This window comes from Seriola aureovittata, chromosome 11 (assembly GCF_021018895.1).
Source record: "Seriola aureovittata isolate HTS-2021-v1 ecotype China chromosome 11, ASM2101889v1, whole genome shotgun sequence".
Lineage (NCBI taxonomy): Eukaryota > Metazoa > Chordata > Actinopteri > Carangiformes > Carangidae > Seriola > Seriola aureovittata.
In genome coordinates, this window is record NC_079374.1 from 4416834 (window position 1) to 4437331 (window position 20498).

General features: G+C 41.1%; 1 protein-coding gene across 3 annotated transcripts in view; it reads right to left on the bottom strand.

Annotated features, from left to right (window-relative positions):
- Positions 1-1601: 1601 nt before the first annotated feature.
- Positions 1602-20498, bottom strand: part of ahr2 (aryl hydrocarbon receptor 2) — a 31841-nt gene continuing 12944 nt past the window's right edge. Inside the window, exons 3-11 of one of the 3 annotated variants that reach the window (XM_056389020.1) lie at positions 10539-10645; positions 9202-9291; positions 8611-8725; positions 8385-8512; positions 8021-8223; positions 7763-7872; positions 7161-7302; positions 5321-7052; positions 1602-4771 (exon numbers count right to left, since the gene is read on the bottom strand). In XM_056389020.1, coding sequence (XP_056244995.1) covers positions 4766-4771; positions 5321-7052; positions 7161-7302; positions 7763-7872; positions 8021-8223; positions 8385-8512; positions 8611-8725; positions 9202-9291; positions 10539-10645 — 2633 coding nt within the window. In that variant the 3' untranslated portion in view covers positions 1602-4765. Of the gene's footprint in view, positions 4775-5073; positions 7053-7160; positions 7303-7762; positions 7873-8020; positions 8224-8384; positions 8513-8610; positions 8726-9201; positions 9292-10538; positions 10646-20498 lie in introns of those variants that run through there. The other 2 variants (XM_056389019.1, XM_056389018.1) reach the window with 2 other exon arrangements.

Below are 20498 nucleotides of genomic sequence, written 5' to 3' on the forward strand. Positions count from 1 at the left end.
CTCTAACACACACCTCATACATTCCCCCTGATGAAAACAGCAATAATGTCACAGCTGCCAGTGTTGCCCTTATTCCTGCCGCCAGTTGCAATTGAGGATTATTTTCATTATTGATTAATGTGATAATTATTTTCTCAATTAATTTTTGGCCTGAGAGTGAAAAATACCCATAATTGCATTTTCTAAAGAACAAATGGCTTTTTCTGTCCGACCTACAGCCCATAAACTTAAAAACAATTAGTTTATTATCGCATAGGATAAATGAAAGCAATAAAACCTACAACTGAGAGGCTGGAACAAGGGAATGTTTGGCATTTTTAACTGATTAATTCGTTGGTCATTGGTGTTTTCCCTGTCAATCTACTGTATTGATTAATAGACTATCGTATTTTCCCAATCAAAAAATGGAAGAAATTCAGTAGAATAAGTTTCCACATGCAGCCGCCCGCCTCCCTGCCATAAAATAAGCAGCAGTGACCATTCCACATAAAAAGAGGTTCTGGTAAAAGTCTTCCTCATAGGACACGGCTTCGCCTCCTCTCTTCTTCTGCAACACATTTAAGGGAGTGGAACATCCTCATTTGATTTTTGGGTCACAGGCTCGAGGACGCTGGAGCGAGGATGGGAAGAGTCTCCGCCCTGTCTCGTCTAAATCCTGCTTCCCTTTGAGCCCAGAGGCTGCGGAGGGAAACTGGCCAGCTGTTGGCACATTAACATTTTAATCATGCTGATAGTGTGCATTGTCCTTGTTTAATAAAAGTGGATCAATGCTTCTGTTTTATCTACCATCTTAGAAAAAAGGGAGTACAAAATAATTGAAGCAGTGAGAAAGTTTCTTTCCAGCAAACCTTGTCCCAGGAGACACTAGAGTATTCTGTTTTTGTAATGTAAACTCTTTAAGTTCATCCCTATGACAAAGTTGTAAAGGCAGAGGGTCGACTCAGTTCACACACATTTGTTGTGCCTTTCAGTTGCTGCTCTGCTGTGTTCAATAGAGTAGAGATAAGAATGAACTGTCACACCTCTGTGTTTGTGATCAGACCACTTCATCTGAAACGGACTCAGCCTTTCATGACATAACATAAGCAAACAACTGACCCACTTCTGTTTGCCTGTGTCTCTTGTCCCGGGTCGCCTCCTAACAGGAGACAAGTGGACGTGAGGGAGGACAGGAAACAAGGGTTTTATTAACAAGCGCCATGAGCAGAGAGATCAAGTCTCTGCCAACCTAAAGATGAAGTTTAAGGTCTGACAAAGGGAAGAGAAAGGTCTTTAAATAAAGATTTGGGATTGTATCTGTCACTGCCCAAATTTCCAAATTTCCCTTCACACCAGTAAAGTTTCACCTTTGTCTAGGTCTAGCTTCTATATTAATACTGTGAAAGTATCAAAGCCTCAGTCCACAGAGAAATGCACACAGCCTGTATTCAGAAACTGAGCCTTAAAACCAGCCGTCAGGACTTCTGGAACTTTGTGATGTCACAACAAAGCAGTCACCAAGCCCCGCCCACCTGGACCCTCCATCCAACCTTGCAGGATTTCTGGGACCTTGATCCCTTTAAATTAACCCACACATGAAAATGAACACTGACTTTATAATAAAATGAGCCAAACACAGTTTTAATCATTGCACACATGTATTTATGAAAAAGCATTTAACTGGTTATTTGTTTAACATATATTATGATATGGATAGTATAACTACTTGGCTAAATAAAAGTGGATTACAATGAAGTGAATAGTTGTGATTTTTCTCTCTTTTTTTTTTTTTTTTAAAACAAACAACAGAAATATGGCAAACTGTCCAGGCACATGTTAGTTTAAAAAATATCAACAACGCTGTGAAGAAAACATTTGGCTCCAGGTTTTTCATAGTGGCTTCTGGTCATGACATGTCTGTATCAAAGTCCAACATCATTTATAAGCTGTCCTTTTAGTCTCCACGGTCTGATTGACGCTGAGGTCCTCTGCAGGAGGGAGAGGGACGTCTCCACCACAACAGAACAACGAGGAGCCGGGACAGAGAGAAGGTCAGATTAACCTTTTCCTTTAAGATATCACTTTCTAAAAAAATAAATTTTCAATGGTATTTCCAACAATAGTTTCTTAAGGAAAGGTAAAATACTGAGTGATTTCCCACAGTGCAGCAGGAGTACAGTAATGCTGCCACGTTAATGCTGTCCTTGCTCACGTTAATCTGAAACCTTTAATGTTGTTTTTGTAGTGTGGATATTACAAACATCTGGTGAGAATGAGATAATAATAATAAAAAATAAAATAAAAAAAAGGAACCACAACTGAAGACTGAAGAGCGTAAACAGGAAACAGACACATCAAAGTAAATATGATCCGGATGCACTGTGAGACACATTCTTGAAATACTCTTTTCATTCTGTTCATTAATGAAAACACGTTTAATATCTCTGCGGACACGTGTCACGACTGAAGTCTTCCCTTGTTTCCATTGTTAGGGACGTTTGTGTGAATGGAAAAAATGGACTTGAAGGAATTCCTCAGAGCCTTGAAATGCACTTAAGGATACAATCTCATTCATTTACAGAGAGGACAGTACTATGGATGCGGCTTCCCTTAAATTAGTGCACCTCTAAAGGGAGAAGAGCTACTGAGGAAAACGTTATTCTAAGATGCTTTATACAGGAAGGCACAGACACATTTATATGAAGATACTTTTCAGCTGCCTATTTAGCAAGAAGGCACAAGAACAATTATAGGGATTTTACTGTATACGGCTCAGTGTGGGTTTGTTCCCACGAAAGATCATAAAATATGGGGGGGGGATAGAAATCTATGAATTCTGCTGCAAATTCATTCACCTACATCTTTTGCCTGAGTGTCTCTGAGAAGCAGGTGTAAAACTTGCAGCAGAGTTGTGTGTACGGAGGCGGTTTTTATTTATCGGCTGTGTCACGGTTCAGGGATTCATCCTTTGAAGTCAACAACATAACAGGCTGACTAGTCAAGAAGTCTATCCGTCATCTGTTGGACAGTGGATTCAGGCTGTCCTCAATATTGTAAAGTCAGTTACACATTTTATTTATCACGTGTCGGCACTCAGTTGGTCATAGGTGATTGGAAAATACATCACATGATGTACAACAATGAAATAAAAGTAATCGAGCGAAAAATCCTTATTATATACTTATAATATATTATCTTTAAGCTGCTACATTGTTCACCACTTCACACATATGTTTTTATGGAAACGCCTGCCAGTTAATTTAACCACCGGGTTTTATCCCTTCGTTGTCCATTTGAGGGCCTGCAGTGAGAAATTTGAAGGTTCTAAATTACAAGAGTGCCTGAACGCACCATACGTTGTGTGTAACTGTTAGAATGAACCCACTTTTGCTGGTTGCATCATTCAAAAGAGGTGACCCCTGAATGTGGACACAGCTTTCATCAACAAGCCCGAAAACCTCATCAGTGTTTTCTTTGAGACCAGACGAGCATCTACTGCCATCACTGAGCATTTTGTTGAGATAACTGCATGATCGCTGATCTAAAACATGTGAACTGGTTTCTTCAGTTTCAGTTGAGAACACACACACACATACACATACACATACACACACACACACACACACACACACACACACACACACACACACACACACACACACACACACACACACACACAGCGAGGTGCAAACCAGTGCGAGTCTCAGTATAAATCTGATTACAGATTACGTGATTCTTAACGGGCTGATTTCTCGGAGCGAACTGGCGCAGGACTTACTGTATGCATTCGCAGCATTGCTTTACAGAACACAACAAAACATGTACAGGTCTTAATTAGCAGCAGTGCATTCAAATAATCTCGACTGCAGCGATTGCTTATTTTCAGTTTTAGTAAATACTTCACTGAAATGGAAATAATAACGCAGCGAATCAGAATGTTTCATCCCTGACAGTTGCAGCAAGCAGAGTAAACCTGACCCTCAGAGTTGAGTCTGCTGACAACCAAGGTTTCTGTTGTTTCCTGACGTGTTAACTGTTGGTCTCTGACTTTATACTGCACACAGATAAACACATGTATCAGGCGTTGATGCGTTCTGTACATACGAGACCTTCTAGTGAAACAAATATGTTATACAGTATAATTACAGATTGTATTTATACACTTACATCAAACTCATTTAAGGATTTCATTTAAAATATACAGATTATTATCTGCAATATTATGAATTTGATGGCACTGCTGTGTTTTTCAATGATTTTTCATGCTCATTTTTACATTGATGATGACAAATTCCATTTAAAAAAGTCTCTATTTGTCAGCGTCAAAAAGTTTAGACTGATTCTATTATTCAGTTTTTTCTTTTTTGTATCTAAATCTGGGAAATAAATGGATGACCCTGGCTGAAGGTTTCCCTTATAAAAACATATTTCTTTGGCTCTTTGGCTGAATCACCTGACCGGGCCTCGTAGCCGGCTCAAGCTCCATCCTGTCACACGCACTCGCGGCTTTATACTTCATTATTATCATCATTATTATTATTATCATTATTATTATAGTGTATCTTCACTAAGAACTGACGAGCAACAGCATTTAAACATTGTACAGACTGGACGAAGTAAATATGACAGAGAGTGATACAAAACAATAAGCGTCTGAGGATAAGCACTGATACAGGCAAACTATACTGTGTTTCGTCCTTCTGCTGCAGCAGCAGTGACGACAGGACTCGGCTCTGCTCCGTCAGGTGCGCGGCTGCATCTCGAGCAGGAGTTCAGATGAAAGTCTTTAATCCTGCTGAACAGAGAAGAGAATAAAACACAGTTAAAGGAAGCAGACACAGGAGGATTTCACACAGGAAGAAAATCAAAAAACTAAATGTAAAGTAGCTGTTTGTGACGAGTGATAATTAAGCCATAATATTATAAAGAAGATGCAGCAAATTGATAAAGGTCATTTCAAAATAAAACAGTTTTTGGTTTTATTTTTTTCTTTTATTACAATTTATGTGAGAAAACAACTAGTCAAGTAGCTAATTAGTAATTTCAGAAAAAATTAATCAACTATTTTGACAATTGATTAATCAACTCAGTCATTTATCAATTAAAAGTGCCACATATTTTCCACCTCCAACTTCTCACATATGAAGAATGTGTCTCTTTTCTTTGTTTTATTTTATTGTAAATAGAATAAATAGACAAAACAATCAATCTGAAAATATATTATATTATATGTATTGTGATAATATATTTAATTATGGCCTGAAAATAATTGTCATCATTCTTTTTTTTTTTTAATTTTCTCTTCAAGTGAAATTTCCCACCCACAGTGGGACTTGTTCACCTGTGTCTGTCTGTTGTCCAGGTAGTGCTGAATGTTGAGTGTGTGCTCTGAGGGGAACATGATGTTGCCGTTCTCCTGGTTCATGGCTGATGTGCCCGCCGCAGGCTCACAGCGCCGCCACTGGAAGCAGCAGGAACCCTGCAGAGTCTGCTCCATGGACGTGTCCGCCTCTCTCAGGCCGGAGGACCCAGAGAGAGCCAGCATGTCGCCCCCTGCTGGACTGGAAGAAAAGTGCTGGTCGAACATGCAGCTGCTGTGAGTAGCTGCCTGGCCACATGCCAGCCCCCCCTGCTGAGTGTGGTTCAGTCTGGTGACACTCCTTGGCCAAAGGCCAGTGTGTGGGAATGTTTGGCTTTCTGAAGTTTGGCTATGACACGCTGGCATCGGCTCATGTCCGTTCTGCATGATGCCAGCGTGAGGCAGCTTCTGTTGCTGGCTCTGCGGCCACTGCTGAAGCTGCTGGTTGTGTGTTTCCATAGGGGAGCTTCCCTGCAGACAAGCTGTGGCAAAGGGGATGGGAATATTAGGAGTAGTAGAGGAACTTAAGTCATTACAAGGAATCAGCGGTGGCAAAATGTCCATTACGCTGGGTGTTACATTGTTTGGTTGTTTAACAGAGCTCTGCAGCAGCTGTCCGTTTGCTGCCATTGCAGGAGCTCGCAAGTTGTTTTGAGGACACAGCAGATGTTGGCTGGACTGCGTCTGTCCAGAAATCCCCTGAGGGCAGCCCAAGTGGCTGATGGGAACCTGCCCACAGGACTGAAAAGGGGCTAAGGGATCATCAGCCGAGGCGCCGGGGAGAGCGAGCTCCGGGAGCTCTATCGAAGGACTGAAGATGTCCTGGAGCTGCAGCTGCTGAAGAGGGGGCAGGTTGGTGTCAGCAGGAGCAATTAGGGGACCTTGGTGGGAGAGTTTCTGGGTGCTGCTGAATATCTGGGACTCTAATAAGCCCTGCCCTGTATCCTGCTGGTGGGCATAGACTCCATTCATGGGAGAGAAAGTCTGATCGGGGCTCGGTGTCGGAAACAGCTGTGGCTCACAGAGCTGAGTGGCTGAGAAGTGGGCAGCCTGAGTGAAGGGGTCGTGCTGGTTATTGTTGCCAGCTGTGAGGCAGGAGGGAGGGCTGGAGTTCAGACAGTCCTGTCCCTTCTCCTTGAACAAAACCGTATCAATGTAATCAAATATGTCATTTGTGAGGATGCCGTCCAGCTCAGACCTGACACTGTTCTGGTGATCCTCCTCCTGACTTACTCTCCTGAGAGCGTTTTCCCATTCGATCAGCTCCGCGTCGTCCATCTCCAGATTCTGCAGCGCTGCACTGAAGTCGCCATTTTGAGCCATTTTCTCAAAGTTGTCAATCACGGCCATCACTGACTGCTTGGCCTCGTCTTTCATCACAGCGGGTTCGCCTGTGGTGACAAAAGCTCCATTTTCCTGCCACGTGTCACTGGCAATGCTGACCAGGGCCCGGGTGTCCATGAACACCTGATCCACAGGTAAGGGCGGGTCCACTGTCTGGGTGTAGGCTGTTTCATCCTGCCTCAGGAAGCAGTCCAGCAAAGAGCGGGGGGTCTCATCCTTGTTCACGTCATTGTTGCCATACATTTTGTTGAACTGAAGCTGTGTGATGTCGATGTTGGGGCTGGTGTTGTAGAGGACGCCCTCTCCTGTGGTGAAGTTGAAGGGAACCTGCAGCCTCCTCTGGCGCAGATGGTCCTCACCCTCCGTGTTGCTGAAAGAGACCAAATAAGTGCGTTACCTTACACGTGTTTTTCCATCTATCTTCTAATTTCAGCAGCTCACACACACTTTTCCGACGGAGAAGTTATCAAACACTCACACTAAAACTTTCTGATACGCGATGATAAAATCAGGTCGTCCTCCTTTGTAGATCAGCTTGGCGTTGGCCTTCACCCACACCCAGCCACTGGACTTACTCAGGAGCCTGAAGACAGTCATCCCGCTCTCTCCTGTTTTAATCACTGTGATAAACACAACACACACAACAAGACGTTACCCCGGTTTTAGCTCCACTGCAGTGGCTCCAAGTATCTTTCAGAATAGATTTTAAGGTCCTTTTACTTGTTTTTAAAGCTTTGGTTTGGGACCGGCATACATTTAGATTCTCTGTTGTTTTATAATCCTTCACTTAGCGCTTCTACTGCCAGGCTTTTAAATACACACACATTTTACACACAAGAAAACAGGCAGTGCAGCTTTTTAAAACTATGGAATCAGCTGTGACAGATACTCAGATACTTTCAAACGACAGCTGAAAACCTATTTATTTAACTTGACTTTTAATTAAGTCTCTCACACTGTACTTACTACTGTATTCTTACTGTTTTTATTTTCATTCACATATTTTGCATTTGCATCTCCGTCAAACAGCAAATAACATTAATATTTAAAGTAGAAGTCATGTTGAAATTGCCAACATACTGCGGATGTGGTTGTCGGCGCAGTACATCATATCAGCTGCGTGGATGAACTGGTAGCCGGAGCCTTTCATACACAGTTCAGTCTCTGAATAGCCCAGAACAATCTTCCCCCTGGAGAGAGAGAGAGAGAGAAAAAAACTTGAAGTTTGTGCAGCTGGAATAAGAAATAAATAACAAGCAAAAAATACCAATAGTCAAGCTGGAAGATGGTGTTTTGAAATGGAGCATAACAAAGTCAGAAAGGGAGAATCTGTCGTACCTGCTATCGATGGCCATGGGTGTGAAGTCCAGCTTGTGCTTGGTTTGAAAGAGGAGCATTTTCGCTCTGATCTCCACAATCGATGGAGGCTGAACAGGCATAGCGATGGTGAACAGTGCCAGCTGAGGTTTGTTACATGTCCTGTTGTCCCTCAAAACACTCTGGCCGTGGAGGTACTTCAGACGCCCCTGGAATTTCAGAGCCTGGATCAGGGAAGAAAAAAATAAGATGTAACATAGCAAAAACATGTGTTTTAGTTTGTTGAATTGGCCCCCAGTATTTAATAGGAGCTGCATCAGATGTTGTTGGATCAGATGTCATTATTGGCTATTTTTGACAGTTTAATCTAAAGTATTGTATTAACCAGGAAGCCAGAGGAGTTGTCCAGGAGGCAGCGGAAGCGACACACGAAGCCCCTCTCCAGGAAGGAAGAGTTCTCTGGGGGCAGCTGCTCCGGACTGTACATCACTGTGTTACCACAACTCTGCAGGACTGAGAACACAGAGATAAAAACATGTTTAAAACTTGAATTTAAAAAAAAAAAAAAAAAGCTTTATTTTCCCATTCATAAGCACCAACATTATACACACCGTCTCCATCCAGGTCAACAGACGGGGGGTTTAGAGCAAAGTGGAGCTGCTGTCTGAACATGGTTCGGTCGTCAGTATGGATGAGCTCAAACACGCTCTGGTGAACCACATCTGACTGTGGGCAGAGGAGGGAACACAACACTTTATCAACAATTCAATAACTTGTGGACATGAGGTGTGTACCACTTCAGGCTGCACTAAACCTGGCTAAGCCACGAGTGTTTAGAAACATACTGAACACATGAAACGACTCAGTGCTCAGTATTGGTTTCATAAGGAGTTTGATCCTGTTGTCAAAACCTGTGGGTGACAAAATGACTACGTGGAAAAATGCACATGCTTCCATATTCTGCGTGGTTGGATGAAAATGAGAATTATGTGAATCATGAGCTATCGCCCTCACAGACACACCAGCGCTCCCCACCTCCTCTTATCACTCCTCTGTTGATTGTCACCGACATGAATTCAAAGGAGGAAAATACCAACTGTTAACAGCCACATTTCAAGTCTAAGAGGGATGAAGTATTTGACATTAACAAAAAAGAATTTTGAATCTAACATTAAAGTGCTTGAAGAATGCCAGCAGCTCACCTGATGGAAGCCCAGGTAGTCCTTGATCGTGGGAGAGGTATAAAACACCAATCCCTCCGACGTGATCACCATCACAAACCCGTTCAGCGCCTGCACAGGAGAACAGAGAGTCAGACAGCAAACACACACACAGGTTCCTTCAAGTAGCTTTAAAGTGCATGCACATATAGTGCACACATGCATGCACAGCAGTTATCAGGACACAAATACCCCAAAAATATCTCGTCTTATCTGACAAATATGTTGTTATGGGATATGAGTGCTAGCAGGCGAGCAGTGAAAGGTTAAACTGATTTTATTCTGGATTTTATTTCCACATGCATCAAATAGTCATTAGTGTTTGCTGCTGTCAGAGGACACTGTTTATCAGAGTTTACAGTAAACAGGGTCCTCTGGTGGCAAGGTCGGCTCTGAATATGTTTCCACTAACACAAAGTGAAGGGAAAAATTGAGAGAAAATAAACAACATAGACCAACTGATTACTGCAGATCAGCCACAATCCTCAGAGGAATAAAAGCCATAAATCTGACTCACACAAGATGTTTTTATAATCCACTTTTCACCAGTTTTTAATAGTCAAATATTCAGTAGATATGGATAAGTATAAACTCAAATTAGGTCTCATTCTGTCAAAATTAAATATTATAAATAAAAGCCATTTTTCAGTTTGTGCTTTGTAAATCCTGCTGTCTGCTTATAATCCACAATAACGTCAACAGCTGCTGCTTCTCAAAGGTCCTTTTGTATAATCACCTCCTGTTGTGATTATTTTGCAAAGCAAAGTGTGAAAAGTACGTGACAGGTGATCGTCAATAAACAAGGTTTTGTTAAAAGTCACAAAAGCATGGCCGGGGCTTTTGGCAACAGGCACCAAGGTGAGCAGCGTCACCTGTCACAACTTCCTCCTGGATGGATAGACCTGGATTAGCTCGACACAACACTACCAGCGTGCAAATAAACAAAGCCTGACTAGGTATTTATGCACCTGCTAGCCTCAGGCTGCTCAGTAATCAATCAGGCCATGAGACTGTGTCCTCAGCCAGCAGCAGAAAGATTCAGTCAGACTGTTTAAAGGTGTAATTACAATATTTTTTAGAGTGCCTGGCTTTAATTTATCATTATGACAGCTGGCGGTTTCACAGGTGCTGCTGGTTGGAGTTAGAAATAAATCCAAAACACCTACAGGTAAGACTTGCTGCCTGCTGTAAAACCAAAGTCCTAAACTTGCTGTGACAGTGTACAGAGGCGTTAGAGGCAATAAATACTAAATGTTTAAATGTACAAATGTGAGGCTTTAAGATGCATTTACAGCTGTTAACTCATTCCTGTCTGGTACCTGGAGCAGCAGGTCCCCTTCAGAGAAGCCCGCCGTGTCCACGCTGTTCCCGTTGTGTCCGTTCAGTCCAGGAAACGTCAGACTGCCGCTGCTGTTCTTCGTGGTCGCTGCGCACAAGGTGAGAAAACAGAGAGGAGGAATCAGCAGAGGTAGCATTAACATTAACATGAAAGAGGTTTTCAGAATTTGAAGCGAGGACATAAAAATATCCCTCAGCTACATCGACTTTGTGTGACTGACAGGGATGTAAGAGGGATTTAAAGTAATGAAAGGCCTCGGTGGTTCACGTCAGACCCCTTGCGGATGTTAAAAGGAATATTCAGAATTGGTTTTTTTTTAAGAAACAGAAGTGACTGAGATCTGGGAACTGAGTCACAATTGTACTGCATGAGAAACTGATTGTGCAAAAAATCCACATTTCAACCACATTTTCTGAAAGACTGCAAACACACACAACTACGGTACAGCAGGTCAAAGTTGAACCATTACTTAGCTCTACAAAACCTCACTGACACTTAGAGGCTGGCAGTTTGGATCGTCAATTGAACGCTCACCTTCACTTTCACTTAGTTTTAATAATTTGGTTTGTAATATATAGTTAAACTGTCAGACTGCTTCTCCTGCTGATTTACTTCACTCTCTAATGGTAGACCTCATCTCCTGACCTTGAATTATCTGTTGGATGTTTAATAACCAAGTGGAATAATAGTCAAAGCTTCAACAATAACAGTTCTTCCCTGAGTGATGTCCTTTGTTGGGCATTGGTGAGTCCTGTGCTGTTTCACTGATGGCATTAAATTGTCTTTTTCAAAGTCATTTTTATTTTCCAGAAATGTTCAAATAGGCCAGTTCACAAACCCGCACTTTAGTCCAGCAGCCTTTATTATAATAATAAATTCCTCCTGATGAAATGATCTGAAATGCTATTGTTGGATGTTTATTATTCCACTCATGTTGAATCAGGGGATGAGCAGGTCACTACAGTTAATTTCAACAACTCTATTAAAAACTCGCGGTTCCAAAAGTGACTCCCTGTGAATTTCAATATTATCTGAACGTCTTTTCTTAGGCCGGCCTCTTATCAATCATCACTGACGCTAACGAAGTTCAGAGCCATAACCACATGCAGGCAGTACTAAGATATAAATAATGTCTGACGTGTCATTGTTGCTATTCCACTGAAATGAAGTACATATATTTGCATTATTTAAGTCATAAACTACTGCAGCAAAGTTATGGAAGATCTCTACCCTGATCTCTAAACTGTGACTGGTTACAGTGCATTCAGAAAGTATTCAGACCTCCATCACTTCTTTCACATTTTGTCCTGTAGGCAGCCTCATGATAAAGTTGTTTAAATCTATTGTTTCGCTCATCAATTTACACTCAACACTCCATCATGGAAAAGCAAAATTTTGCAAATTCCCTGAAAAGGAAAAACTGAAATATCTTTCAGGTATTGAGTGTAGATTGATGGAGGATGAAGGAAAAATTAATTTAAATGACTTTAGCATGAGGTCTGAATACTTTCTGAATGGGAAATCTACAATGGGTCCTTTATATAGTTAACCTGGCAAAATGTCAAATAACATACACTTTGAGAGTGAACTACATTCAGCCTTTATTAAGTCCTCTGATGAATTAAACAATTGGGTCACGTTTGAATGGAAATGTAATTGTATACGTCACTATAACATACTCCTTTCCTGTGACTTAAAGAACCTGATGTAAAAGGATACCACTCGCATTCATGTGATTTGCCGAGTGTCAGACACATGGCAGCCAGAGAACAAAGACGGATTAGACAACCATTTCCAGGTAAGGGATTAAGAGGGACCTGGCAACGTCTCTCTTTTTTTTTATATTAGGGTGATGTGTGAGTGTGATAAACAGATAACCAAAGCTCCAGTGTGGGCAGATGTTTCCCCACCTAATCAAAAGACAGTCTGCACCAAGTACAATGGTTATTGTTCCTACATTTGCATCACCTGCTAGTTCTGTATATGTAATCACCTCACACCCACCGTGTCATGTCACGTTTAGATTTCTTCTCAAATTCTGAAGAGTTGTATTGTGAAACATGAGAATCATTTTTCATATTTATGGTTGAAATGGTTGAACACGTCTGTGCTGCCATTCACGATCCCGAATATGATGCAAAAATATGCAAATAAAAGTAGAAGTTGGTTAAGATAACCCTGCAGCAGCAGCTCATGCACTTCGTTCCATTGTGAAACTGGTTATCATGAACAAGTCAAGATTTATCCTGAATTCTTATACATGCTTGTATGACGGTTAAATCCTGTGAAGGACGGAAAAAATAACAGAAGTATACATAACTAAATAAATGAATGCAGAAATAAACAAATTAAACACATAAATAAATGCGGAATAAATATATTTTGTTAATGTAGTAGCAAGCTAAAGCTCCTGTGTATCAGTCAAGTCAAGGCAGAAGTAGTAGATCCATCTGATCGAGCACACCAATATAACCAATCAGGCTTTAGACTGAGGTGGCACTGCCTACCTAATTAACATATGGTCATTTATAAATAAATAAATGTAGCATCTTTCGTTACCAAAATGTATTTATTTTGCATTTATTTGTCTATTAAATGATTTATTTCTGCACATTTACCTATTTATTTATACTTGTGTTGTTTTTGGTCGTTCATAAGCTGAATGACTGAATGACTTTGCTCAGGTGTGATACCTTTTGCTATGCAGACTGCATTCTCACATCCCTGTGTCCATTTGTGGATCTATAAATAATCTGGATGTGAGATCATGAGTGCGCAGCAGAATAAGCAAAGCCAGCTCTCTGGCTTGGTCGAGCTTCAATTGTTGGTGCCTGGCCAGAAGGCAGGTTTTCTCATTGCTGGAAAACTGATCTGGCAGCCTGCATATCCGCACACACATAACACATACACAGAAATAACACACACAAACACACTCGGTCCTCTTGCATCGGTCCCTGGGGGGTTTTTTGTAAGCAATAGCCGACAAGAGTGCTTCCCTTATCTGGACGGCCACTACAGGAAAATCCCAGGATATGGCCTCTCCCACCCCGTCAGTCCAGTCCTGTCACGCAACTTCTTTAAGGAGGGAAGGGGCCCCTGAACGCTCCCCTCTAACACGGATACATAGGCCGTCCCCACCCCTCAGCTAGAACTCACACAGCGTTTACATAAACACCCTGACCTGCACAATCACACATCCACCACACACAAAGCTGCAGGCCTTTGACTTCTATCAGCATGTAGTGTGTGTTACATGAGCAGCCCGGCAACACTGTCATCAGAAGCTATCAGACAAAAATGAATAAATTTTTTAAACTCATGTTGGTCTTGAGTCATAGCAGGTAAAAAAACAACAAACAGGAAATGCAGGAGACGGATCGGTATTAATATAGAAAACAGAATCGCAGCCCTGAAGCAGATCACTAAGAACTGGCTGAATCCCTCATGTCCATCAGTTCAAAGATGCAAGGTAACTGTAAATCTAAGAAATGGAAAGAATAACTTATAGTTAAAAATGAAGAGACAAAGTATAAAAGTTGTTGGTTTAAGTGGATGAGATAAGAGGCCATTCATTAACTTAGGAAATTACTTAAAAACTCAGAGAATTTACAAAAGAGGTGGATTTTGGGAAAACCAGTGCACACATATTTCCAGTTATCTTCAGTTAAAATACGTTATCTTAAAAGGTCCCATATCGTCTAAAGGTCTCTGTCCATGTGTAGTTTGATTATAGATCAGGTCTAGGTTCTATATTAATACTGTGAAAGTATCAAAGCTTCAGTCCACAGAGAAATGCACACAGCCTGTATTCAGAAACTGAGCCTTAAAACCAGCCGTCAGGACTTCTGGAACTTTGTGATGTCACAACAAAGCAGTCACCAAGCCCTGCCCACCTGGACCCACCATCCAAACTTTGCAGGATTTGGTTTCTCTGAGTGTTTACCTGAAATTTCCTACAATTTTAGTTGATCACTTGGAAAACAGTCAGCCAATCAGAAGAGGGAGTCAGAGCCTCCTCTCTACTGATTGGCTCACCGACCTGTTGTTACTAGAGCTCCAGAGAGAAGCCTGAGAGAGGAGATGTAAAACTACACTGAGACGGTTTCTGATTCTTAAAACCTTCTTATGGATCAACACTTCAAATAAAACACAGGAAAAGTGTTAAATACGGGACCTTTAATAAATAATAGAATAATAATAATAATCTATATCTATAAGGGAGAGTAACTATATCCATGAGCAGGTATGAATCTATGTATATAGGTTACCTACAAATATCTGTGTGCATCCATGTGCATATGTTTAGCTGAATATGTAATTACTCTTTTTGTTCCTTCCAACCTTCCTGGTTGTACTAACTTATGAATTAAGTGCAATAAAAGTAAGTAAAAAATTTTATTTAATTATATAAATGGACGTGCACACACATAGTTGATTCTTCCTGATTCAGCCAAATATACCAACAACTGTAGACCATGCTGCTAAACCCAAATCCAGATAATCCAACACATCCCTCATGTATTTCTTTTTCTCTACTCAGCATTTGCGTGAGTAAGTGGGCCTCTTTGTGGCCGTCTGCTTGTTTTCACTCTACTTTACTTCCCCAGAACTCCTCGCGCCGCGTTCCTCCTCCTCCCCGTCTTTTTCCATCGCTAACAGCATTAACAGTTTATTGCGCTGTGCTTTGCGGAGCTCCTCGTGTGCAGTTAACGGTTCTCCACGCCGCTGCAGGAGAGGGATGTTTAATGATACTTGTCCAGAGCTTGACCAGAGGCTGGAGAGACATTCCTGTGAGTTTGTGGGAGGCAGCGAGGGAGGAAAACCACAGATTCCCACTAACATCAAACACAGACGCTGCCTTCACAGAGCAGGAAGGGGGGTGTTGTTCATATGTGATCAAAATATTGTAGCAAAAATAATTTTACCAAGACTGCTGTACCGACATGATTTAATGGCCTCTGTGTTTCCTCAGGCCAGGAAACACTTATATTGACACTGAAGTCAGATGTTTTCTTTTGAGCTGTTCTGGTGGTGTTGGGGCAGATTTATATGGGAGTTTATGTTTGATTGATGCACCGCCATCTAACACTAGATGGATGATTGCATTCACTATACCTGAAATAGTTTACATTATTTCATTCACCTCCTGATAGAGAGGGATCATCAAGGGGAGAAGGTTTCCAGTGGTAATGTATTTGCTGGATCACAAAATGCACATTTGTCTGGTACTAGTCTTTGTTCATCAGGGTCGACACTGACACGCTGCTTGCTCTGGAAATATGTAGAACTACTAGAAACCCAAGCTGACACCTCACTTTCTGTGGCCACGACCTAGCACACATATGTACTCTGTAGTTTCATGTTTGCACAGGTGCAGACTCATTCCGTTGTCATGTTATATTGGTTTAGGGTTGTATTATTGCAAAAAAATAGCTGTACACGTTACATTTTTACATATAGTTTATTAACGATTTCAGAAAAATGTCAGTTTCCTCTTCATGCACAGAACTTAAATGTGGACATAAACGCTGTTCACAAGTATGAAACTGGTCAGAGTTACACCTCAGAGACTCCATCAGCCTGGAAAAGAAGCATCAGTCCGCTCTTGTTCACCTGCCAGCTCTCAATATATTTACTGTACGATTAATTATTTTATATTCTTGCTTGTAAATAAACAACAAAGTGATAAAAAATACATTTCATCTATTCTGGAAAACAGAAAACAACATGGGGGGATGGGAAGTTCTGGCATATAGGAGGCTGCTCTATGGTGGAGCTGCCCTCAGGTTAAGTTTTACATGAGTCATCTGATGTGATATGGAAATACCTTTCTATCAGTCTGTGACGGGATATCACTGTCTAACAGATACAGTTTTCTTCTTCATTTACTTATACCTTGTTAGTCTCACTGTGTGGTGACAGCTAACTTTTGCTGCGATGTTCCCAAACTATCCAACAATGCTTGTCAAAATCCAAGATGGTGGTATTTGCAATACAATCTATGCACCCCTAGATAGAAGTATGACTTGCCTTTGACAAACGAGAGTATGTCGCACTGTTGGTTTGAACAGTCATCATACCATATTTAGCATTATACATGCTTATGCAAAACATTTTACAGCCAACAGCTTCTTCCAAAACTTTCAAATTGTTTTTCAAGTCACGGTGTAATCTGACACCAAGAGAGGCTCCGTTTCAGCATCAAACTATGGCTTCCTGTTTCAGACAACAGGCCATTATAGGATTGGTGAAACACAGAGAGTGCTTTTGATGCAAGATTCACTTCAGGCAAACATCCCCGTCACTCAGGGGATGAGGCAGCCTTTAAAGGATTTGACGTCTTTTCATCATGGGGGTAATTAAGAGAAATCCAAGAAAAACGATAAAAACTATGATGGGCTGGAGTTTTTCTACCTGTAATCTAACCTGAGTTTTCAGGTAAACAAGTCAGAGTAAAATAAAGTTTGAAGCACTGAATATTGAGGAAAAAAAGCACAGACATAGCTGGTTAAAGTCATATATTCTGGGCAGCATTTAACATGTTGGATGGTATTAGAACCAAAAAATATATAAAAACTGGAACTGAACTAAAAAAAATAAAAAAACCTTGAAAACCTGTATGTTGAATTAAAATAACCTCTGTAAACAGTATCTACTTTAAAGTATCAGCATACACACTGAAACTAAGGAGAGTAAAAGGAAATGCTGTCACGGGTTGGATGCCTGCCACATTCAGAGAGAGAGTATAAAGCATGCCAGCAATGCATAGGGGAATATTATCTTGATTTGAAAACATTTAGTTCCAGTAGATCCTGTACAGAGATCTCTGTTCTCACGCAGATGTGCAGGAAAGGGCAGCGCTCGCAGCAAGCAGCAGCCAATGAGCTGGGTCACTCGGTGCATAGGTTCATCCTCCCATCAGTCTTTTGATTAATGTCCCCGTTTACTTTCCATGACTTTAGGGTAAGGAAACGAGCTTAAATTTTTTTTTTTTTTTTTTTGTGGTTATCAGACAAGAGTGTCATGAAAGCATTTCAAGGAAAAGAAAGAAAAGAGCAGCTTTGGAGGGAAAACAGGTTTGCAGAAGCAGCCCGAGGCTTGTTATGGATACGGGGGTACTGCTAATCTGCTAATAAGAATGATGGAGCTAATTGTGGGATTTCAAAGGGAGTTAGGAAGTACAATTTAAAATTACATGTTTTCGTACAGATTCTTTTTATAATCACAACACATATAGTTTCATTGGTATTTTCTTCTTTGACTGACTTTTCTTTTCGTTTCCACACGTTTTGATGAGCAGACGGAGGGTTTGGTGTTTAGTACGGTGGCCCTGAGAGCTCAACGTTCTCTGAATTTGCATTGTGTTTTCTTAAGTTGCAGTGCATTGAGCTCTCAGGTTCACTGTAGTTTAGGGCCCCAAAAACACTTGAACCTGCAGGTTTGAAAAGGTTTGTGTATTGTAGCAAAAAAAAAAAAAAAAAAGACCTTGATGATGGCAAATCAAAATAAACAGATAATACGCTATTCAAGACACGTCGTCTGTTTTTGTGGTGGTGGTGGAGTCTGGGGGCATCTGTTTTATCAGCACTCTGAGCTATTTTTGGCAGTCCGGGCTCCTTTTTATCTGCTTGAAAAGTAATGCCATCAATTTTGGACTGGGCACACACACACACACACACAGGGGGGAAAAAACAACAACAACAACAAGGGCAAAAAAATAAGGCAAAATTCAGGTTGATGTTTTAGGCGTGCCTCACGTATCACGTCGCTGAAGACGTGATTCTTATCAGTCTCCAGGCGGTAAGTCAAAGTTCTCCGAAGGCGACAGTCTGAACCAGAAATACCGACTTCACCTCCTACACGTTTGTCTAACTTTAGCCCCGGCAAATCAGATAGCGTGTGCTTGGATGTTGTAGCTGCTGGTAGATGGAAACGATTATAAATGCTTAAAGTCTGGAAATATATGCAAATTATAATCAACACAGCCAGTTTACTGTCCTGAATAACAATCACAGTTTATATTTTCAAATTCCTTCCAAACTCTGACAGATTTGAACCATCATCCTTAAATAAATGTAATAATACATCTTCTGTGTTTCTGATCCCCACAACCAAACTCTGAGTGGGACGACAGCTGATTTTGGTTCGGCTCATAAACAAACAACAGCATTTTTTGGAAGACTCTAAATGTCACAGAAAGCCTTGGTGGGCGAGCTCGGCTCTGGCCAACGGGGGAACAAGAAGAAGAAGAAGAAGAAGAAGAAGAAAGGAAAAAAAAAAAAAGGGGTTTGGGTATGAAGGGAGATGTAGTGCTGTGGTTTAAAGCTGGAGAAACTAAGAACAAACCTTCCAGAGAATGGAAATTGGAAAAAAAAAAATGAAAACATGATTAAATCTGTCTCCCAGCGGTTGCTCGCATTCTCACGATATACTGAAAGGCGAGTCGTGAATCAAGAGCCAACAGGCAGCTGCTGTCACCACAGTAAGATGTCCTTCTCTCACATAGTATGACACTGACTTGACAGGTGAATTATACTGAGGTTTTAAGGGTATGTACAAATTAAAAAAAAAAAAAAAAAATCCTAATAATGAACCCACCAGGATTCAATAATAAACAAAACTGGGCTTCCCTGCACTGATCCTAAAATGTTTTTCTTACCTCTTTATTCTCCTGTTACACTTGTGTCATGTACATGGGTTTGTGTGTACACGGTTCAGACACTCAAATACCAAATTATATTGAATTACAGCACATAATATGGTGTTACCACATCAACTGTGATTGCTAACAGGCCCTGGATGTTTTCAATGAGCTTGGAAAGCCAGTCCACATTTTTCTCAAATTTCTAACAGCGTCACACAAATATGTCAGCAGCAGTGATCCACAAGCCTTTCAAAATATCCTGCGATGCCTCATAAAGTCACGCTATGAGGCGAACAACCCAGCTGACCCCAGCGAGATCTGCCATTTTTTCAAGGCCACCGTGAATAGCTTGTTTCGCTATCAGGTCTGTAAATCTCTCTTGCACCCCCCCCCCCCCCCCCCCCAACACTGCTTATGTTTATTCTTTTCTCTAAAGCCTTTTCTTTTACCTAACGGTTTATGAGATCTTTATCTTAAATCCTAGGCACGTCCCCACTTGAACACCCATCCCAGGCTTATGTTTTGACTGGGATAACCCCCGAGAGTCAACCTTGGTGATCTCGTTTAGATAGACAGCAAAGTCTCTGTGTTTTGGGAATCCAAAATGTTTCATCTTATCCAACTTGATATAATTAAAATCAGGGCTGAGTTTAAATGATTTAACTCCACAGAGTTTCATACAGAGTGGAACTTAAGAGCTTATTAATACTGCACAGCTGTTGAAATGCAGTTCTGTGTTTGCAACTTTAAGCTATTGCTCTCCAGTGTATAGATGTCTTTAAACACATCAGAAGAAGAGGTTGTAATACATCCTATGAGCAGCGCCACATCTTCAGGGCAGATTGGAGGCTGCAGTGAGTTGCTATCGGAAATGGCTAGCTGGTTAGTGTGCTAACTTCAGTAGAAGAAAACGTGCTAGAAACAAGAGTTAACATTGGTGTTGCTTTCCACCTCTGAAGACAGCTCTTGGAAATGAAGTTTGATGCTGAACTCACAACACTTCTTCTAAACTGGTAAGTAAACAGCTGTTCATGCTAGTGTTAGCTATGTAGCAATAGCAAAACTTAGAAATAGCTCCTTTAATCATTCTCCACCGATACATGGACGACTCAAGTGCTGAAAAACAAAGATGTACTTATGAAACATAAAATGAGGATCTTCAGTTAGTCATAAGCTTATGGACACATGACTAATGACCTTTGTGTTTGAAGCATGGTCAGTAACTTTGTCGGACTTGTACTCTGTGAACCACAGGAGCTCTACAGTAAACACTGCTCCTGTGACTTTATTATCTCA